We start from the raw sequence: 23,448 nt of genomic DNA, 5'->3' as shown, positions 1-23,448 counted from the left end.
GTCTAGAGACAGTATGTTCCTGTTAAGGCGAAAGGCAAGGCTGGTGGGCATATGGAATGCTCGATAAATAGAGAAATTGAGGTTTTGGTTCAGAAAAAGAAGGAAGCATACGTCAGGTATAGACAGCAGAGATCAAGTGAATTCTTAAAGTATACAGGCAATAGGAGTATGGAGGAAATCAGGACGACAAAAAGCAGACGTGAGATAGCTTTGGCAAATAGGGTTAGGATAATACAAAAAGATTTTATAAATACATTTAAGGACAAAAGGGTAACTAGGGAAACAATAGGGCCTCTCAAAGATCAACAAGGCATCCTATGTGTGGAAATGCAGGAGGTGGGGCAGATGCTAAACAAGTATTTTGTATTAGTGTTCACTGTGGAGAAGGACACGGAACATAGAGAATGTGGGGAAATAGATAGTGACATCTTGAAAGCTGTCCATTTTACAAAGGTGATGTTGGATGTAAAGCGTAAATCCGCAGGACCTGATCAAGTGTACCCTAGAACACTGTGGAAAGCTAGGGAAGTGATTGCTGAGTCCTTTGCTGAGATGTTTGTATTGTCAATGGTCACAATGAGGTGCCGGAAGGCTAGAGGTTGGCTAACGTGGTGCCACTATATAAGAAAGGTGGTAAGGAAAAGCTAGGGAACTATAGACCGGTGAGCCTGACGTCAGTGGTGGGCAAGTTATTGGAAAGAATCCTGAGGGACAGGATTTACATGTATTTGGAAAGGCAAGGATTGATCAGGGATAGTCACCATGGCTTTGTATGTGGGAAATTGTGTCTCACTAACGTAATTGAGTTTTTTCACAAAGTAAAGAAGATGATTGATGAGGGCAGAGTGGTGGACGTGATCTATATGGACTTCAGTCAAGCCTTCGACAAGGTTCCTCATGATAGACTGGTTAGCAAGGTTAAAACACATAGAATACAGGGAGAACTAGCCATTTGGATACAGGACTGGGTTGAAGGTAGAAGGCAGAGGATGATGTTTTTCTGACTGGAGCTCCATAACTAGTGCTGTGCCACAAGGATCAGTGCTGGGTTCATTGCTTTTCATCATTTATATAAATGATTTGGATGTGAACATAGGAGGTATAGTTAATACGTTTGCAGATGACACCAAAATTGGAGGTGTAGTGGATAGCGAAGAAGGTTACCTCGGAGTATAAGAGTCCAGAACTAGAGGATTCTGGATTAGGGTGAGAGGGGAAATATTGAAAAGGGAGCTAAAGGGCAACTTTTTCATGCAAAAGGTGGTGGACTGAAAGTATGGAATGAGCTTCCAGAGGAAGTGGTGGAGGCTGGTACAATTGCAATATTTAAAAGACATCTGGATGGGTGTATGAATAGGAAGGGTTGAGAGAGAGATGGGCCAAGTGCTGGCAAATGGGACTACATTAATTTAGAATATCTTGTCAGTATGGATGAGTTGGACCAAAGGGTCTGTTTCCGTGATGTACATCTCTAGGATTTCATAACGCTATAATTAAAACCTTTAAACTAACAATGATCAGAAAATTTTGAACTTAAGTGAACTAGACCCAGAACTACTGTGTTGGCGTCTGTCCATGATCTTTTATATGTGTTTAAGATTAATTGGCTTGAATCAGACCACTACTGATGATCAATTATTATTGTTTTTTCATGTCTGCTTCTGGATTTAACCCATCATCAGGAATATCCTTCCTGCATCTAACCTCTCGAGTCCAGTTAGAACTGTATAGGCTCCTATGAAATTTCCCCCTCACTCTTCTAAACTCTGATTAAAAAAACACCTATCTGATTCAATCTCTCCTCATTCAAAGTCCTGTCAACTGAGGAATCAATTTGGTAAACTTTCACTCACTCCCACTATAGCAAGAACATCCTTCCTCAAATAAGGAGACCAAAACCGCACACCTTATTCTATGTGTGGCCTCGCCAATGCCTTGTTTAACTGCAATAAGACATCCTTCTTTCTGTACTCGACTCTTCTTGCTATAAAGACTAACATACAATGTGCCTTTTTCACTGTCTGCTGCACCCATTCACTTGTTTCAGCAACTGGTGCAGGAATTCACTCAGGGCTCATTGAATATTCTCAATTTATATCCATTCAAATAATAATGTTTCCTATTTTCCTACCAAACTGGATAACCTCTCATTTATCCACATTATACTGCATCTGGCATGCATTTGCCTACTGAAACATGTCCAAATCACACTCAAGCATCTCTGCCTCCTCCTCACATGTATGCAGTTTTGCCTGCCATTCAGAAAGAGAATAGTTTATTCCTACTCTTTGTTACCTGACTGCTAACCAATTTTCAATCCATCTCAATGCACTGCCCTCAATCCCATGCACTTTAATTTTACTTTATTTTATGTGGGACTTTACAAGGTTTTCAATAAAGTCAAATAACCCGCATCCACTGGCTTCCCCGATCAACTCCAATTACAGCCTCAAAGAATTCCAAAAATTTATTAAGCACAATTTTCCTAATTTGTAAATCTATTATGACTGTGTCTAATTCTACCTGTTTTCTTAATGCTCTGCTGTAAAATCATTGATAATGAACTCTCGTATCTTTCTCACAGACTAATGTCAGACTCACTGGTCCATAGTTGCTTGTTTTCTCTCTACTTTCTACTTTAAATAGTCTGGTTAAATTAGCTACCCTCCAATCTGTAGGAACTTTTCCAGGGACTAAAGAATCTTAGAAAATGACCATCATTGCATCCATATTTCTCTGGCTACTTCTTTCAGTACTTTGGATGCAGATTATCTGGACCTGGGGATTCATGAGCCTTCAATCCTAATTTGTTCAACACAAGTTCTGTACTAATGTAGATTTGCTTCAGTTCCTTCCTCTTTCTAAACCCTCTGTTGTTCCACATTATTTCTGGTACATTATTTGATCCTTACTTTGCTATTTTCACAATAAGTTTAGTTCATAACTTTGTTCCCTATTATAAATTCCTGTTTGACTGCAAAGGTCCTACCTTAGATAAAGATTGTAAAAGTTTTTTTTCTAGCTTTTATGATGTTTTAATCACTTAGTACGCCTACATACTAACTTTTGTGACTCACTGTACTATGGAATTGTGTGTAAATTTTGTTGCTGGAAGGGAAGTTTTCTGGTGCGTTAGGGCAAGTTGATAAAGTTTGGGCATCCACACCTCGCCGACGGCCAGAGCCGATCCCACCGCCAACGGGCTTACCTCCCAATCGATATCAATGGCCTCTGGCAGGGACAGAGGAAGCCAAAGTGGCATTGCCCTGCCCGGGAGGATGGAGGCGATAAGTCAGAATTAAAGATGTTGTTTTAACTCGCCACCTGCTTTCTCAGTGACACTGATAACAGTAACGACGTGCTACAGTTTACCCTAGAAGTGGAACTTCTTAGTTGTGTTTCAGACAAAGGGAAGAGAAGCATTTATCTCCAAAGTACCCATCTGTCTTTCGCCCTCTACCCGGGAAAGCCGGCGCCACGTGGGGGCCGGGAAGCCGGTCCGCGGTTACTGCAAACCGATTGGTGGTTGCGGGACAGAAACAGGCGAGGCTCTTCCCGATGGACCAATGGACCGGGAGGCAGGGCACCACCAACCAATCGCGGGCAGGTGTTGGCCCCACCCCCACACCCGTCATTTAAAAGAGTAGTGCGGAGCGGCTGATGCAATCAGATTGGGGCCAGACAGTTCGTGATCGAGGCGTCTGAGGTAGGGCTTGGTGTTCCCGGGCACGGGCTCTAGGCCGCCCCGCTTTAAGCATGCGCTTAGCTAGGCCGGGCAGGGCAGTGCCACTTTGGCTTCCTCTTTCCCTGCCAGAGGCCATTGCTGCTGAGCGGGAGGTAATACCTTTCACGCCCCGTTGGCGGTGGGATCGGCTCTGGCCGCGGGCGGGGTGTGGATGCGGAAACTTTATGTCGCAGGCGGATGTCTGTCTCACTGTGGTAATCTCTTGCAGCGTTTTAGACACCTTACGTGCCTGAACGTAATGTACATTCAGGGTTATTTGCCTGTCAGTGTGTTCTGTAATTTATGGGACCTTCTTCAGAAGCTGTTTCTCCCCAGCTGAATGAGAACCGAACTGCATTTCCGATGTGAATGGGTACTGCAGCTTCAAGAACCCCTTCCGATTAATTTCATCCCCAATGTTATCGCTGTTGGGTTTTTTAAAAGCGGAAACCCATGATGTGATTCTGCCCTTTCGTTAGTTGAACTACATCAGTGAGAAGACAGGGCAATGTTGCTCTCTTTGTCATTGAGAATGATATTTCTGTGACAGTGTCCGTCAGTCTCTCCTTTCTAAGGGAGCGCGCATCCGTTCCAGTGATCGAAATGGAACGAGGAAGTAATAATGAAATGACGTTTGACCTGGATTTCGAAAACCTAAAATTTTAAGAGGAAGTAACTATTGTGGCCGAGGAAAGAATTACGTAGTATAAGTGGCTGAAGATCATCCTCACCATAAATATGATTCAGAGAATTAAGAACAGAGATTATCTGAAGTGACACTACAATGGCAAAGAAGGGGGGAAAAAAGTTTACATCTATTTGTAATACTAAATGTGTGTACTGGCAAACAGTTTCATTTTTATTCTGTAAATGTCTAAAAGGCGATTTCCAAACTTTCCCATTAGCCCATGAATTTTACAATCTATTATTGAACACTTAAGAAATTGATAGAGATGTTTTCTCAAAGAATCAAAATTAATTTGATCCACAGCTGTTTATAAATATTTTAATTCCGCTGAATTGGTTTCTAGGTTTGACAGTACAAGGGCATTTATCAATCTTCCCAATTTGATTGGGCAGACATTAAGATTTTTCCAGTTATGTTAGGACCAAGAATAAAAGTCGTAAAATAATTGTCAAAAATTCAATAAAGAATTTAGGAGATTATATCTTTGCCCAGAAAGTGATTAGAATGTAGATTGCACTAACACACGTGACTTACTGAGGCTAGTAACAGATGTCTTCAAGGTGAAGTTAGTTAAATAGATGAGGAAAAAGAACTGCAGATCAACTGCTGTAAGTCAAAAACAAAAACAGGAATTGCTGGAAAAGCTCAGCAGGAGGTGGCAGCACCTGTGATGAGAAATCAGACTTAGTGTTTCGACTCCAGCGATAGTTAAACAGGATTAGAGTGGTGCTGGAAAAGCACAGCAGTTCAGGCAGCATCTGAGGAGCAGGAAAATCGATGTTTCAGGCAAAAGCCCTTCATCAGGAATAGATGAAGGGCTTTTGCCCGAAACGTTGATTTTCCTGCTGCTCGGATGCTGCCTGAACCACTGTGCTTTTCCAGCACCACTCTTATCCAGAATCTGGTTTCCAGCATCTGCAGTCATTGTTTTTACCTAATAGTTAAACAGGGTAAGGTGAGGAAGAAACATTTACCCCAGTTAGCTTTTGTCAGTGTTAGTGGCATTTATTGTGTTAATTATGTGAAACTTGCAAATTATTTCCAAACAAAGTCACTTACTTTGGAGTTTCAATTAAGACTCTTATTTTCCTTTGCAGTCTTAGATTCAGGTTTGCATTGATATTTTATGCGCTCATCTGAGGTCCCCAAATAGTTGTTGCATTTAAGGAAGATGTTCAAATTAAGTAATAAATACCCAGTAGAGTGGTAATAGAAATATTTGGTGTACATTTGCAGAACTGACCCATCCTTTGTGCTCCTCCACTTAGAAGCTCTTCATCCCTCACAACCTTTTTTAACCATTTGATGGGAAACCTAATTTGTGATCTAACTCCATATTTGCTCTGCTCCATCTCTGCTTTCTCTGCAGAGAAAGCAATCACAGTTGCTGAGTTTCTCCACCAATTTCTGTTATTGTTTCAGATTTCCGGTCAATGCAGTTCTTTGTTCAAAATTCTTTAACTCTGTATACCTTAAATATTTTGGCTAAGGAAAATTAATCACTCAGAATTAAAATTAACATTGATTCATCTATTGTGGAAGAATGTTCCACCTTTCAAGTGTAGAAGTGGCTTGTCCTTGAAAGGGCTGTGTCAAATTATTGAACTCTTGACCTCTATTTTTAAGTTGCCTCACCAACAAAAATAGGGTAGATAGCTTTAATATTCATCAAATCAACTTCCTAAGTTCCAGGGAATAACATTTAGTTTGTGTAATCTGCATTTGCAATTTAAAAATTGGACTTTAGATATCATTCCACGAACTTGAATATTTCTGATATTGATTGTTTCATGACCAGAAATTATGCTGTCGGTTGTGTAGGTCCCGAGTTCTGGAATTCCCCTCCCTAATCGCCCCTCTACCCTGTTTTCCTCCTTTAAACTGCTATGTATTTAACCAAGCTTTGGTCATCTGACCTATTATGTGACCTGTTAATGATGTTTTTAATTATCGGTGTATGTGAATGTCCAAGTTTTGTTTTGGACCATCACTGTTTCTGAATTTAAACTACTTTGGAAGTGATTTTTTGTTCTCTGTTTCAGTCCAGACTAGATGACCTCCCATTTCCCTACATTAAAATCCATTAGCATGGATTTGCGAATTTCTTTCATTTGTTATTAATATGCTCCCAATAGCACTGCTCACAGTGGGCATGCGCAAGTAACTCCCAAATTCAAATTGTCATGGGTAACTTGGCAGAGGCAATCAATGCTGCCCAGCCAGCACTGTACATATTCCAGGAGAGAAGTAAAGCAATGAAAGTACAACAGGTGCCAACATTTCCACAGAGTACAACATTTTATGGCATCACTATAGGGGCAAGCATTTTACACAACTGGTGCTGTTTCTACAGGATAATTTGATTTACAACCGATTGGGGAATTCAAGAAGTGCAAAATGCACGCACATTTCTGAAATGTTATCATGTTGTAGGTTCTCCAGTTTCCTCATTTCCCCTCCTCCCACCTTGTCTCAGTCAAATCCCTCGAACTCAGCACCGCCTTCCTAACCTGCAATCTTCTTCCTGACCTCTGCCCCCACCCCACTCCGGCCTATCACCCTCACCTTGACCTCCTTCCACTTATCGCATTTCCAACGCCCCTCCCCCAAGTCCCTCCTCCCTATCTTTTATCTTAACCTGCTGGCACACTTTCCTCATCCCTGAAGAAGGGCTTATGCCCAAAATGTCGATTCTCCTGTTCCTTGGATGCTGCCTGACCTGCTGCGCTTTTCCAGCAACACATTTTCTGCTCATGTTGTAGGTTTGTCCATTTAGCTGATAAATGGAGCAGAGAGGGTACTGAATGGTGTTTGGAGTAGACACCTGGATAACAGCAAGCTTAATTTATCTGACCTCTTGCCTTGTAGTTTTTCCCGAGAGCAGTGAATCTCCGGGGGAGAGGTTTTGTGCTGCTAAATGTTTACAAATTTGTGAAATCTGAATGTTTTATAAAATAGCTCTGTAATGGGTCCTCAGAAAAGAATTTGGTCTACATTGTCAAGTTCCAACTACAGAACTGAATATCCTTTAGCCTATCTGGTCCCAGTACTATATTAATCCAGTTAAATCTCAGTTTTTGGCAGCTGTTAAAACCTTTTGTTATAGAGCAATGAAAAGTGTGACACTGTTTGCAGACTACTAATAAGGCAATAGTTGGTACAGCAGTTAGTACCAACTGAATTCTGATTTATGAACTAGATTGATACTTGATGTCATCGAAAGTTTTGACCAGCTTCCAATTGGATTTGTTTTGTGGATATTGTTGATCAGCTACCATTACAGCAAATAAAAATGGATGTAGTCTGGTGAGGATCAACAGAATGTTTTGTACACTTTGGTATAAGGTAATATTATTTACGAGGTTGGAACTTTTGATCAGATTAGATTAGATTACTTACAGTGTGGAAACAGGCCCTTAGACCCAACAAGTCCACACTGATCCGCAACCCACCCAGACCCATTCCCCTAACACTACGGCCAATTCACCTAACCTGCAAATGTTTGGACTGTGGGAGGAAACCAGAGTACCCGGAGGAAACCCCGCAGGCACGGGGAGAATGTGCAAACTCCACAGTCAGTCGCCTGAGGCCGGAATTGAACCCAAGTCTCTGGCGCTGTGAGGCAGCAGTGCTAACTACTGTGCCATCGTGCCGCCCAATGTTGCACATAACTTGTTTTGTTTATTCAGCTTATTTTAGGTGCAGTGTGTTTCAGAGTAATTTGTTCCACAGACATCAGCATGCATAAGCAAATAACATCTGGAAGCATTTGCTGAAAGCATTGATGGTTAACAATTTAAAATTATAAAGAAAGAGGGCATCTTGCAGTGGTGCAGTCAGTGTCAGACAATTGATGTAGATGTTTTACTTGCTATCACTGTTTTAAAGGCATTGTTCTCTATATGCACCCTTTTTTTGAATTGTTAGTTGGATATACATAGCATGCAGACAATATTGTTTCTATCTTTTGTTTTTGTTTTTTGCATTGTAATCTGTAATTTTCCTCGATCAGCATGAATTTACCAATGTTTTTACCCTTTGTAATTTTTCTCAATCTAGCTGGCTATATCCTTTACACTGAATTTACTACTGGTAAAGATGTTGATATGATGCCAGTGTTGTACTTGTCAAGTGCTGCATTATAAACACATCAACTAAGATATTTGCTTTTACATATTCATGAAGGAATGAGAATTGGATGGATTACTGGAATAATCCAAGGAGCAATCAATAGTACCAGCAAATAATGTGCATTGAAACTTGAATAGAACAGCAAGGTCAAAGGACATAATTTGTTTTAAACCAAATGAGTATCTAAGTTTAGAAATTATAAACATTAAATATAATATATCAAATGGGAAATTCTTTAGCCAGGAGTGTTGAGAACGAGGGATATGCAAATATAACATAGCTGTGAAGATACATGCCACTCCTGAATTTGAGAGGAAGATAGGTGAACAAGGTAAGTTTATTGGAAGGATCTGCTGACAAAAGAAGAGGAATGGAGTAAGGCTGATGTGTGAAATGGCATGAGTTATTTCTAGAATGATCTATTTCTCTTTTGTAGACTGTTTAAGCATGTCAATAAAGATTCATTTAAAATTACTGAATATGTTTTGGAGTAGTACTTTAACTGCCTACTTGAACTTACATCTTTTATTCTCAGACGTGAAGAATGCCAGTTTTCAGGAATTTGGCCAAGACTGCTAAAAAAGTGCTACTGAGCAATGGTTGTAGTTGCCAGATTCCTGCTGTGTCAGTCAGACTGATGAGCTGCTCTCCAAGGCAAATAAATGTAGATGCAAGCTTTCACTCTGTGTCTTTTGCTGAATCGGATCATCCCCGTGTTCTTATCACAGGTATGTGGTGTTTTAAATTTGATTTCATTTCGATACTTAGAATAAAGAAGCCTATATAAAATTAGACACTAGTATTACCTTAAATTCTAATCTTTGACTTGGAGGAGAAAGAAAACAACTTACTATCTTGCTAACTATTAACACCGTGGGTGGCACAGTGGTTAGCACTGCTGCCTCACAGCGCCAGAGACCCGGGTTCAATTCCCGCCTCAGGCGACTGACTGTGTGGAGTTTGCACGTTCTCCCCGTGTCTGCGTGGGTTTCCTCCGGGTGCTCCGGTTTCCTCCCACAGTCCAAAGATGTGCAGGGTCAGGTGAATTGGCCATGCTAAATTGCCCGTAGTGTTAGGTAAGGGGTAAATGTAGGGGTATGGGTGGGTTTCGCTTCGGCGGGTCGGTGTGGACTTGTTGGGCCTGTTTCCACACTGTAATCTAATCTAATCTAATCTAAAACATGATATGTGCAATAGGTACAGGTTTTCCAGCCCAGGTTTATGTTTTACTTCATTTCTGTGCATTTTTTCTGTCTTGCCCCTATGAAGCTAGTTATCATCTTTTGGATATGGTTTTATAGATAACCCCACTGCGCTCTCTCTCTTCCCAATCCACCGCCTTCCAAACACCATGCTCAATTTTTGTTCCTGAAGCACGAGTTGCAGCTGTGAATAATAACAGTGTATTTGATTACAATATTTAGCATGATTATATCTGATGTCCTCCTTTTAAATGCCAAACCACATGTGCTTGAGTCACTTTGAAATCAGAATCCAGCTAACATTTTTAACTCTATCCAAATTCAAGGACACTTGAGAACCGTTGTAAGAGTCCCATGTCAACTACAGCTGAATACAACTAATACAAGGTAGTCTGCATACCCAATATAAAATTCTCAATCATCAGAGGCACTGCTGTTGTCTCCAGTGTTGGAAGACTTGAGATTTTAGTTCCCAGATATTCAAGTTCATTCTAATAAATGTATTCACACTACATCGTAAAATTATACAAAAAAAAACAAATGAAGTAAACAGGTTACAGGAATCACTCCAGATCAGAGAAATGAAATTTACTGCACAATAGTCTTTCTTATCTGATGAGATTGTAGCTGTGTACATCTTTCTACATCGGTGACAATCTAACAATTGTCTTGGAACAATTCGGTTATGAATATATTTGTTTGTTTACATAAATACTTGTAGCTATATAATAAATCTCAAAAGTAAAAGCAGGAGTGAACAGTAAAACTCTTAGAATTTGGTCTGTCACTCAATATGGTTGTGGCTAATTTTCACCATCTTTGTTGCCCTTTCCCCAAACCAAAAAGCATTTCAGTTTTAAGTCTAACAAACAATGAAGCTTCTGCAGCCTCTCAAGCAGAGAATTTCAAGAATTCTTACCAAATTTCTCATACCCTGTATCCTGAGATTGTGCCCCCAAATTCTAGGTTTCTCAGCCAGAGAAACATTTTGTTTCCAATGTTCATGCTATCAAATCCCTTCAGAGATTTGTATTTAAATAAGATCACTTCTCATTCTTAACTCCAGTATCGGCCCAATTTGCTCAGCCTTGTAAAGAACAACTCTCATTTCAGGTACCAATCTAACAGGCCTCTCCTGCACCACCTCAAATACAAGTATATGAAAATTAAATATGCAATTTAGTTATCAGAATTTAAATATCAAAACATTTAGTTTTCCAGGTAGTTCTCGCCAAAGCCCTGCCCAGTTGTAGAAAGACTTCTGTATTCTCATTCCAATCTCGTTACAATAATAAAACCAACACACACTTATCTTCCGAATTGCTGCATGTTCCTCTGCTAAATTGGTGTTCACTGTGCAAGTGAGCAGAGCTCTTCAAACATCATATTTACGAGTTTCGTGCATCAAAGTAAATCAGCTTTCTATTCTCATGCCTAAATATGTTAAGTCATGCAGCCTGTTGAATTGTATATTTTGTTTGTGTACTGTTTGTATAAATCAACTTTCATTTTGCACACTGTGCAACTAATGTCATATTAATCGTGCTTATAGTCACTCTTGCGGTTTTCTAATCTATCAAGATGAACAATTGTTGAACCTGACCTGGGTATTTTTGGAATTCTTACCTGAAGGATGAACTGATCTTGCCACAATAGCTGCATATGGATTTATTCCAAGCAAGCAAAACTGCTAGTGAAAGTTAAATGCGTTGTTTTAAATTTTGTGCTAATAACCTTCTGTATTTCAGGTGGCTTAGGACAGCTTGGTGTGGGGCTTGCTAACTTGTTAAGGTATGTGAGTAAAGTTTGAAATATAGAAAGTTCACGCAATTTAAATGATAAATGTGCAACAATTTATGTATTTGACAAGACTGCAGATAAGTTTCCCACTCAGATGGGGCAGTCTGTACCTTTTCAGCTGTTTGGAATCTGTCAAACCAACAGAAGATCAGAAAACGTTAAGTTAAATGAACTAGACCTGGAACCAGTTGTGTTGGTGTTTTTCCATGCTCTTTCAAGATTAATTAGCCTGAATCAGACCATTACTGATAATGAATAATCTTAATCTTTTCATGCCAGTTGGTCTTGTAAATTGTCTAAAGCTTTCAGATTAAGGAAAGCATGCCAAATTTTTATGATATCTATTCAAATGGAACCTTTTACTTAATTTCTGTGGCTAATTTGTATAGATTCTAGATTTTATTGATGTGCCCATAAAGTGAGCAAGAAAAACATTTTGAGAAAGTGCAAGTTTTTTTTTGGATTAGTCATGTATACATGGAATGGGCTGGGAGCAGAGGGAAACAGCTTGTTAGAAAATTGGCGACAGGTTTAGATAAAGGATCTGGATTGGTGCAGGTTTGGAGGGCTGAAGAGCCTGTTCTTGGGCTGTAATTTTCTTTGTTCATATACCTCAGTTAAACATCTTAACAAGAATATATTGATTCTTTCAACAGAAATCGCTTTGGTAAAAACAACGTAATTCTCTCTGACATCAGGAAACCCCCAGATCATGTGTTCCACAGTGGTAAGTGCTCAGACTTTAAAAGCAGAAAACACATTTTTTTAAAGAGACATTCAGATTATTTTTAACAAATCACATCTTGCTTATTTAGGACCATGTATATATTCTGACATCTTGGATTATAAGAATCTGCGTGAAATTGTCGTCAACAATCGTATCACATGGCTAATTCACTACAGTGCTCTGCTGAGTGCAGTTGGGGAAGCAAATGTCCCTCTAGCACGCAATGTCAATATAACCGGTGAGGAATGTGCAACAATTGATACTTCTGTAAATATTCCATTTATATATTTAGCTGAATTTGACCTCTGTTTGAAATTTTAACTTGGCAAATAATGCACCAAGGTGCAGTTTAAATGTTTTGTTTGCAAGTATAACTTTGAGCTACACTTCTGCAAGAGCAAATCTGTTTTCGAAAATGAAGGTTTTAGTTTGTCATTTTATAAGTGACATATTTAATTGAGGTGTTTTAAAGTTCTTCCAACGTATTTTGTTTTGTTTTATTAGTGAATTGTACTGAACAAATCTCTCAATGTGTTTCTGAAGTTTTATGTGTAACATTATCTATTAACAGGTCTGCATAATATTCTGGATATTGCTGCGGAACATAACCTTCGCCTGTTTGTTCCCAGCACAATTGGTGCATTTGGATCAACTTCTCCCAGAAACCCAACTCCTGATCTGTGCGTACAGAGACCTAGAACAATCTATGGCGTCTCCAAAGTGCATGCTGAGCTTATGGGTGAGGTATGTATCTCAGTGCTCTGTATCTTCAAAACACTCTACCCTATAAAACCCATTCTAGTTTTAATAAGGATGTATTTTTAAATATTTAAATCAAGAATATGCTTGATTCAATGAATGGTCTGAGAATGAACAAGTATTTGTTCAATTTTAATTATTCTGATGTGATTCACCATAAATCCTCCTTTGTTGACTTTTAAGTTTTTTTTTGTAACTTTTTCTTCCAGAATATCTCTCCCCTTCCATTTGATCCCCGCTCCAGGCAAATTGTTTCCAATTCTATTTACAAAGCCTGTACAGCTGATGTATCATTGTGCATGCAACATATTTTGTTTGGGAGCAATTATTTGCTACTGTGGCTACTCCGAAGAGAAGTATTAACTCAGTCCCTTTTATATTTGTATCTGCAGAGAACCAGCAAAATCAAAACAAGTTTGATTAAATCCTGTCAGCTTGCACTAAAAATTACTTATATAATTATGCAACAATATCAGTGGTAGAGCAGAATTTTACTTTCTGTGCTGAATTTAAATATATGCTGTTTGCTCAATAGTATTACCATCACAAGTACGGCATGGATTTTCGATGTCTGAGGTATCCTGGCATAATTTCTGCAGACACCCAACCAGGTGGCGGCACAACAGGTATATCAGCTTTCTTTTGTGATCTTTACGCAATGAACAATATTGATTTAATACAATACTCACTAGTTATGCATCATGTAAAGACATATTTAGTGCAGGTTTATGAACATCTGACTTATGAATGTTCATTTACAAATGTAATGCCATGCATGATTGTAATTTTAAAGATTTGGTGTACGAACATTTCCTGTACTTAGAAACAGCTGCCCTCCATTGGGTTCCAAATTCTGCACAATTCAAACGGATCCAGAACACAACCTGTTCACAATCCGGGAACTGCCTGTGGTGGAGAACTGTGGTGTGGAAAAAGCCATCGTATATCAGAATTCTCAGCCAATAGAGTTTTAACTGTCCTGCATTCTGCATTGCATTTAAATCTAGACTCCATTGTAGCAGCATATTTACGAGAATGCCCCCGCTGATCTCAATTGTTATAGCTGATGCTTTGTTATTTTAAGAAGGATTTGTGCTAAAACGTCAGATCAGGAGCAATCTTTGAAAAAAAAACCATAAAGCATGTGGAGGACTTGTTCATTTAGGGGACTGCATGTGATTTCAAATAATTAGGAAACCTGATGTGGCTTATCATCTGTCCCTCTCATGTACTGCTTCATCTTATCTGAGTGCAACCAGTGCATCTTGAGCAATTCCTTCAGTTCCTGCCTTGAATTGATAGCTCTGATGTATGACTTCTTGGCTCCTCCTATTTATCTTTGTGCTACTCTTTTTCAGGTCATTTATAGTGGTTGATTTACATGTACTTTGTGGAGCTTAATCCTGACTGAGTGACATCTTTCAGTTCAACGTCAGGAAAAACTAAAGCAACTATTTCAGCTAACACTACAAATATTTTGTGTCACTGACTTCACCTAACTTCTATTCCAAGCTACGTACTTGAACTGAAGCAAAGCTGTTTGCTTTCTTGAAATTCTTTCCTACCTTTTTTAAGGTGAAAATCACATATTCTGTTCAGTAGTAAAATTGATTACTTCATCTTCTCTAAATGTTTGTGTCAGCCTGTTTGCTTCTACAACGTTTTGTATTTGCCATCGTTAATCAGAGATTTGACTACACTACAAAATGTAAGAACATAACAACAAGGAGCATTTATATGGTGTATTTTAAAGTAACAACATCAATGCATGTCACATTTAAAGCAAAACTGGACATTGAACCAAATAAAGTAACATTTGAGCAGATGACCAACAGGCTCGGCAGAGGCAGGTTTTGAGGACTCGAAGCAGAAAATGAATTGAGATGACGTAAAGAGAGATTTCTAGAGCTTAAGATTTGTCCAGCTGAGAGTGTGGCCACCAACTGTGGGAGAATTAAACTTGGGGTGCTCAATGCCAGAGTTAAGCATGCATTTTTGGGGCTGAGGAGGATTATAGATGAGGAATAAGACCATATAAATATTTGAAAACAAATGTGTGGACTTTAAAATCAAGGTTTTGCTTATCAGGATCCCACTTTAGGTCTGCAAACAAAGGCATGATGTGTGAACAAGACTTGGTGTGAGTAAGCACACAGCAGCAGACATTTGAATGACCACATTTATACAGGGTACATGATGGGAGACTGGCCAAAGTGCATTGGGATTTTCAAGAATAGAGGTAACAGAAAGATTGTTCACAGATTTTAGCAGCAGATCGACTGAGACAGGCAGAGGCAGATTCTGACAAGGTTCAGAAGGTGGATGTGATCTTAATGTGTAGATGTGTGGTTAGAGTCCCATATTGTTTGCAATCTTGGTGTTACCAAGTTCATTGAATCTCAAGTGACAGTGAAAGAGGTAGTGGAGTCAGTAGCTAGTTTGAAGTGGAGACCAAATGTTGACATGTTTGATCTTTTCAATATTTCATTGTAGGAATTTTTTTACTTATTCAGTACTGGTTATTGGGCAAGCAGTCTGACAGAATTTAGTAATTGTAGAGAAGTACTAGTGAAACAGAACTGACTGTGATTAATAGATTTCTGATAAGTATTACAAGCTCATTGGTGACATCGCCACGGGAAGAGGACTAAGAATTGGTTATTTTTTTGGCAACGCTCAAGGTAGCTGCAAGAGTGAAAATGAGCTATTTCAGTTGCTTCAATAATAATTGGATAAGACTGGAACTAGGCTGAGTGCTTTCCCAACCAGCAGGATGATGGAGAGGTGCTGGAAACAAAAAGGTGTGGTCATCCCTGTCAAAGTCTGCAGGCTGATCAAGGAGGACTGGAAGGGAAAGGTTACTATGGTCACAATTGCATTGGATATCACTTGTGACTTTTTCATGAACTATTTCAGCACTGGGATAGGAACAAAAACTAGATGGAAGGAATTGAAACAAAGAAATCCAGGAAATGTGGGTATTTGAGAGGTGACAACACTCTCGCAAATGAAGATAGGATACGGGATAGTAGTATATCTTCAGAAAAAAACGATCACAGATAATAATGACTTCTAAATAAAGAAAAGGAGAATATCTGAATAGTGAATTGTTGGCAAAATCAGCTAATGAGAGGACCAGCAAATAAGAAAGATGAAAAGCAGTTTAGTGGGAAGAGAGTCAAAGGAGTCAGAGCTGGGTATGAAAACTCCCAGATCACTGTTCCACGTGCTTTTGTGCATTTGACATAAAACTTGACATTTTATGTTCTCCTGAACTTTCTCTGCTGTCTCCCTAAAGTTCTGTTTCTCCCCATCGAATCCTGTTCTTATCTTTTGACTCCAGCTCTTTCTGCAAACATTGTGTTTCCTTTTTGCATTGTTACCATCAGGTAAATAGATTTAGAAACTGTATAAACTTTTGTGGAATGGCAGGAAAGTCCTGTAACAATAAAGGCTCTGTATATAAATTAAAATAATGTAGCCAAAGTTTACAGTAGTCAGATTGTGTTGATTTGTACAGTATGGCATGGCAAAAAGAAACACAACATTTGAAACTTAAGGAAATAGGATCCTTTGCAATTAAGTCCCAAAATAAACCAGCACGTACACACTACCTCCTGAAACCGCTCTATTACAGTCAAGTAATTTTAGACTGTTTTCACTATCTACATCGGACATAGTTGATAATCTGTACTTAGATAAACCAAACCCGTGAGAGTTTTAGCAATTAACTTACTACAAACAAATAATAGTGTTTATGTTTTAAATTTTAATAGCACTCATAATTGATTTAACATTGAATTCAGCAGGGACCCTATAATTCTGTGAAGTCCAGAAAATAAATTCTGAAACTAGTCTGTTTAGTTTCTGTGATAAACTATGAAATGTATCTGCAATTTTTATTTGAAGCAAATTAACATTTACAGTTATAAATGACTTGTACTTAGCACCTATAACTCGAAGAATCATCCAGGGCAATTCACTATCAGAATAAAGAATACTTCTAAGGAGACAGCACCTAACAAAAACTGAAAAATCAAGTAAAAAGCAGTAGTTATGATAATCGTATTCTGAAAGTGTTATTCTTCAGTATTTTCCTGAAATCCTTTGTGAAACTTCCATAAATTGTTATGCTGTCAAAATGCTCTTGAGTATTAAAGCCAGTTGTGGTTGTTACTGAAATCTGCCTTAATTTACTTATGAGCAGTGTTTGTAGATTATTTGAGAGTTTCAGGAATCCTGATTGAGAAAATTTGGCATAGATTGGAGGTTTTTTCCTGATCTGTTGCTAAAAACTTAGTAACAACATCCAGTTGTTTGACATCCTTTTTATCATTCCTTAAGCATAAATCAGCAGGCTCTGAATGAGAGGATGGATTTGTAGGGCAAAGGCATGGACCAAAGCATCTGGATATAGGTTTGCTTGCTGAGCTGCAAGGTTTGTTTTCAGACATTTTGTCACCATACTAGGTAAAATCTTCAGTGAGCCTCTGGATGAAGCACTGGTGGTCTAGCCTGCTTTCTGTTTATATGTTTGGGTTTTCTTGGGTTGGTGATGTCATTTCCTGTTCTTTTTCTCAGTGATAAATGGGATCCAAGTCAATATGTTTATTGATTAGCATTCTGGTTGGAATGCCTTGCTTCTAGGAATTCTCATCTGTCTCTCTGTTTAACTTGTCCTAGGATGAATGTGTTGGCCCAGACGAAATGGTGTCCTTCCTCACCTGTATGTGAGGATACTAGTGAGAATGGGTCATGTCTTTTTGTGGCTGATTTAATGTTCATATATCCTGGTGGCTAGTTTTTTGCCTGTTTGTCCAATGTAGTGTTTGTTACAGTTCTTGCAAGGTATTTTGTTAATGACACTACTTTTGCTTGTTGTCTGTACAGGGACATTTAAGTTCATTAGCTGCCTTTTTCGTGTGTTGGTGGGTTTGTGGGCTACTATGATGCCAAGGGGTCTGAGTAGTCTGGCAGTCATTTCTGAGATGTTTTTGATGTAGGGGAGAGTGGCTAGGGTTTCTGGGTGTGTCTTGTCTGCTTGTTTGGATTTGTTGCTGAGAAATCGGCAGACTGTGTTCGTTGGGTACCCGTTCTTTTTGAATACACTGTATAGGTGATTTTCCTCTGCTCTTCATAGTTCCTCTGCTCTACAGTGTGTAGTGGCTCATTGAAATAATGCAGCTTCATTTGTGGATGTTGGGATGATTGCTTCTGTAGTTCCATATTTGGTCTGCATGTGTTTTCCTGTAGACACTGGTTTGAAGTTCCCCATTGGCTGTTTGCTCTACTGCAACATCTATGAATGGCAGTTTGTTGTTGTTTTTCTCCCCTTTGTGAATTTTATGCCAGTAAGGGTATTATTGATGGTATTGAAGGTTCCCTCTAATTTGTTTTGTTTAGTGATGACAAAGGTGTCATCCACGTAGTGGACCCAAAGATTGTGTTGGATGGTTGGCAGAGCTATTTGTTTGAGTCTCTGCATTACTGCTTCTGCTAAGAACCCTGATATCGGAGATCCCATGGGTTTTCTGTTGGTTTGTCTGGTAGGTTTTGTTGTTGAGGGTGAAGTGGGTGGTAAGGCACAGGTCCACTAGCTTGATGATATTCTCCTTGTTGATGAAGTTGGTGGTGTTTGGTGTATATGTCTTTGGTACTTCTAATAGTGTAGTCAGTGTTTCCTTGGCTACGTTGATGTTGATGGATGTGAATAAGATGGTTTCGTCAAAGGAGACTATTATTCATCCTCTTCTATCTTCGTGTCTTTGGCCTTCAGGAATTCTTGGGTGGAGTGGATGGAGTGGCATGAGTCTCCTACTAAGTGTTTTAGTCTTTATTGCAGCTCCTTGGCCAAACTGTAAGTTGGTGTTCCAGGTAGTGAGACTGTGGGTCTGTGGGAGGGTCTTGGTTTATGAATTTTGGGGAAACACTTGTTATAAGAATTGTTAAAGCCAGCTACATCACCAGTGCTTTATTCACAGGCTCACTGAAGATGTTACCCGGTATGGTGATGAAATGCCTGAAAACGAACCTTCCAGCTGAGCGAGTAAACCTACCTGAGCTAGAAATTTTCTCACAACTTTGTAAAGATGCTTTGGTTAGCAAGTTTTATGAAAGAAGAGGCAAAGTGAATTTGCTAGAGGGTAGAGGCATATTGGGGATGGAGAGGGGGAAATCTTTTGCAATATGACTTCTACCCATTCCATAATCCATATTTAGCGCACATGAAGGTGATTAGACAGCACAATGGAAAACGTTAAATTTAAATTCCTTCAAAATCTAACAAAAGCTGAGTAACATTTTGAAATAATGGTGAATTGAAGCAATAGCAAACATTATTTAGTTCCAAGTTTACAAATTGATAAACGATGTCAAGAAGGCATATTAGAATTTATTTGTGGATAGCCACATTAGTTGAGGGGTGACCTTATTGAGGTTTATAAAATCATGAGGGGCATGGATGGGTAAATAGACAAGGTCTTTTCCCTGGGGTGAGGAGTTCAAAACTAGAGGTCATAGGTTTAAGGTGAGAGGGGAAAGATTTAAAAGGGATCTGAGGGGCAACTTTTTCACGCAGATTGTATATGTATGGAATGAGCTGTCGGAGGAAGTGGTGGAGGCTGGGACATTTACAACATTTATAAGGCATCTGGATAGGTATATGAATAGGAAGGGTTTAGATGCATATGGGCTAAGTGTTGGCAAATGGGACCAGATTAATTTAGGATATCTGTTTGGGATGGACCAAAGGGTCTGTTTCTGTGCTGTGCATCTCTGACCCTGCTAATTGTGAAGCTTCAAAGCTCAAATGTTTCTTCAGATTATATGTCCACGTAAACAAGGTGATTAACTGCAATGGTTACACTGCAAATCTTTTCACAGTTTAACTGAAGCATGAAAGCTTTCATGCCACATTCGACCATTAGACGTTTGCTTTTTTTTTCAGATTATGCAGTCCAAATTTTCCATGACGCTGTAAAGACAGGGAAGTTTGAATGTTACTTGAAGCCTGATACAAGGCTTCCCATGATGTACATTGACGACTGCCTACGTGCAACATTAGAAATCCTGGAAGCACCAGCGGAACAGCTCACCATGAGAACCTATAATATCAGTGCTATGAGCTTCACTCCTGAAGAGCTGGTGGCTGACGTTCGAAAGCACTTGACTGACCTTGAGATCACCTACAAAATTGATGAAATGCGCCAGGCAATTGGTAAGTGATGTGTAACAATCAGTATTGTGTGGTGTAGAGTTTGCAGATCCATCTGGTACATAATTCTGATTACACTGTATATTTTGGTTGATTTGTATTCATCCCTGGAATGTATATTTTGACCTTGTGATGCACTGTATTCAAAATGAACTTTATTCTGTTTAATTTATGAATGAATTAATAAGTCAGGCAACTGCCATAGTGGCTTTTCAATCAATCCATTTTGAAGAATCCTCACAGATCTAATCAACAGTAACTTCTGAAGAAATGGAATTGCACCCTTATAAAATTAAAATTCAGAGCCAGAGAGAATGTTTTGCAGTAATTATGAATTATCATTAAAATGTAAAAGTTCACTGAGATATGAACGTACCAGCTCCAACAATTTTTCAGTTATGTTTGTAATGGGTAGATGTAGCTACTGGATTTTAATGCTGAGTCTGTTATCAAGGTACAAGTTGATATGTAGTCTGACAGATACTCTGGAATTTGTCCATAAAGGTGACTTGTCATGAATTTAAGAATAATCATCTGCAATGATGGAAAATCTTGGACAAGCTTCCTTATCCACAATTGCGGCACGTAGAAATGTTCAAAGCTTTTCTCAAGTTTACCATTTGTCTGTCTGTTTTTAGCTGATAGTTGGCCAATGGAATTCGATGACCACAATGCTCGTCAAGACTGGGGCTGGAAGCATGAATATGATCTTTCTGAGCTGGTCTGCACAATGCTAAATTTCTATACAACTGATAGCAGGCTGATGCAAACAAATTAAAGAAAAATGAAAGATTTTTGAAGGACCAGAATCTACAAGGGGATCCAATGTATATAAGAACATCATTAGATGACAAAATTTAGATCACTTTTGAGTAAATAGTCCTTTTTCTCTACTTGAACCAGGCTGACTGCTATGGCTCGCTGCGCACCTTGTGCAGCAAGAATATAAAATGTAATGGTTGATGGTAACCTGAAGAAGTGTTTGGTCTAGATGAAGAGTGCTGTTACAAAGGGCTGCCAACATACAGGGCAGAGTATTTCATTTGAACTATTATTTATTTATAAACTTTCAGTTCTGAATTTTATTCTTGATAAAATGTGTACTTTGTGCAAAGATGGGAGGGAAAGAGTAAATGTTCAATTCATCTTTTAAAAATTATTATTAGAGCCTTAAAATATTCTTCAGTACTCAAGTTAAAAATGGAGATAGCTGAAGGTTATTTAATAATGTTGTTGAATGAGTTGTGTAATAAGCTGTATTCTACTTGCAGTTTATTTAATCTGAAGAATTTTGTTTTGTAGACTATTTACAAAATTGAATGTCTTAACCTGATTCTGTTTCTGTAAAGAATTAATGCAGTTTATCTCAAAACATCCATCATCTGATCAAACACTCTGTACGCTATGAAAGGTGATTAATCATAGCGTAAATGTTTTTGGATATTGTGCAAACATTTGTTTTGCATTTCTGACTTCTTTTCATGCTATAGCACTTCATTAAAAGCTACATTTTCATAAGGATAGAGTGGCCTCCGATGTTTTGGCATAATTGTGCAAATTCTATAATTTATAATAAGGTAAACCAAACTGACGTCAGTATAGTGATGGATGGTCAAAGATGAAAAAGCAATTCCATTACTTTTATGCATTTTTTTTTAAATGAGGAGTATGTGTGTCTTTAAAAGTTCTTGGTGGCCACTTTATTGCAAAACGTGTCTACTTTTTTTTATATCGAGCAACAATTTTGCATTAAGTTTCAGATTTTTGCGTTTGAAGGTTTTATTGGACTTGATGTCTTTTTTCCTCAATTTGTATATTTAAAAAAAATAAAAGAGCATTCAAAATCCAAATATATTTGCAAGTTTATTCTTTAACATTTTCCAAACCATGCTTTTCAGTGTTTACTACCATCAAATTTGAAAGAGTTCGAGGAAGTGAAAGTGGAAAGTGTGATTTCAGTGAATCACAACTGAAAGTGTAGCTCATTTATTGAGGTAATGCAGAAAAGCATCAAATTCAAGAATTGGTGAAAATGTTAGGTTTACACTGCAGTATTTTCTGATCTTACACTCTCCGTAACAGGACAATTTGTAGTTTCCCCACCCTAGAGTTCCAACTACGTGCACAGTCTTCCCAGAAGTATCCATTAGAGAGTCTGTCTTGTGATTTAAGATCAAATTAAGGGTGGGAAGGAGGTTCTTAAGGCAGCAGGTACACCTCAAACACATTGTAACACATTGAAATACAAGAAACTTCCATTTGAAATCATATCTGCACCTACTTTATTCCACCATGCCATGATCAGATTTTAAGTAGTTTGAAAGAAATCCAGTGTTACCAAGATGATTGGTTGGTTCAGTTGTATCCCTTAAGAATGCTGCTTTTACTTTTTATATTTAGAAGAAATCAGGAAGGCAAAGAGGGAGTATGAGATAGCACTGGCAGATTACGGTTAAGGATAATTAAGGAGCTTCTACAAATACATTGAGAGCAAGAGGGTAACTACAGAGAAGGTAGGGCCTCTTAAAGATCAAGGAGTTGTCTTTGTGTTGAACACCAAGAGATGGGAGAGATACTAAATATTTTGCATCAATTTTTACTGTGGAGAAAGAAATGGAGTCTAGAGAATGCAGAGAAATACACCTTGATGTTTTAAAAACAGTTTACATTACAGAAGAGGAATTTTAGGGTGTCTTAGGGAATATAAAGGCGCATAAATCTCCGGGACTTTATCTAATCTATCCTAGAATGTTGTAGGAAGTTATGAGACCCCTTGCAGAAATATTTGCATCATCGGTAACTACGGGTGAGTTACCTGATGACTGGAGGGTGGCTAATGTGCCTTGTTTAAGAAGGGTTGTAAGGAGAAACCGGGAACTGGAGACCTGTGAGTCTGACTTAGGTTGTGGGTAAGTGTTTTGAGGTGATTTTAAAAGATAGGATTTATGTTCATTTAAAGAGGCAAAAAATGATTAGGGATAGTCAGCATGGTTCTGTGTGAGGAAAATCCTGTCTCACAAACTTGAGTTCTTTGAGGAAGTTGCCAAAAAGATCGTTGATAGCAGAGCAGTAGATGTTGATTTGGATTTTAGTAAAACCTTCTGCAAAGTTCTGCATGGGAGACTAATTAGTAAAGTTAGATCACATGGGATTCAGGGTGAGCTTACCAATTGAATACATAATTGGGTTAATGGCAGGAGACAG

General features: G+C 38.6%; 1 protein-coding gene across 1 annotated transcript; it reads left to right on the top strand.

Annotated features, from left to right (window-relative positions):
- The first annotated feature begins 3,665 nt into the window (after positions 1-3,665).
- tdh (L-threonine dehydrogenase) lies at positions 3,666-22,094 on the top strand. Its single transcript, XM_043682430.2, has 9 exons — positions 3,666-3,706; positions 9,079-9,271; positions 11,494-11,536; positions 12,202-12,272; positions 12,361-12,510; positions 12,844-13,016; positions 13,567-13,657; positions 19,978-20,247; positions 20,883-22,094. The coding sequence occupies exons 2-9, from the start codon at positions 9,088-9,090 to the stop codon at positions 21,020-21,022; spliced, it is 1,122 nt and encodes a 373-aa protein (XP_043538365.1). The 5' UTR covers positions 3,666-3,706; positions 9,079-9,087; the 3' UTR covers positions 21,023-22,094.
- The last annotated feature ends 1,354 nt before the right edge of the window (positions 22,095-23,448 follow it).

The sequence above is a fragment of the Chiloscyllium plagiosum genome, unplaced genomic scaffold (assembly GCF_037043375.1).
Source record: "Chiloscyllium plagiosum isolate Xiang-an unplaced genomic scaffold, Cpla_swu_hap1 HiC_scaffold_3, whole genome shotgun sequence".
NCBI classification, from domain to species: domain Eukaryota; kingdom Metazoa; phylum Chordata; class Chondrichthyes; order Orectolobiformes; family Hemiscylliidae; genus Chiloscyllium; species Chiloscyllium plagiosum.
Note: the sequence above shows the minus strand (reverse complement) of the source record. Positions and strands in the feature narration are given on the sequence as shown.

Bases quoted from the DNA above. Each gene is read 5' to 3' on its own strand.
- tdh (XM_043682430.2), top strand. From the start codon at position 9,088: ATGCCAGTTTTCAGGAATTTGGCCAAGACTGCTAAAAAAGTGCTACTG. The intron at 11,537-12,201 runs GTATGTGAGTAA...TTCTTTCAACAG, and splicing joins GGGCTTGCTAACTTGTTAAG to AAATCGCTTTGGTAAAAACA. The intron at 13,017-13,566 runs GTATGTATCTCA...TTTGCTCAATAG, and splicing joins ATGCTGAGCTTATGGGTGAG to TATTACCATCACAAGTACGG.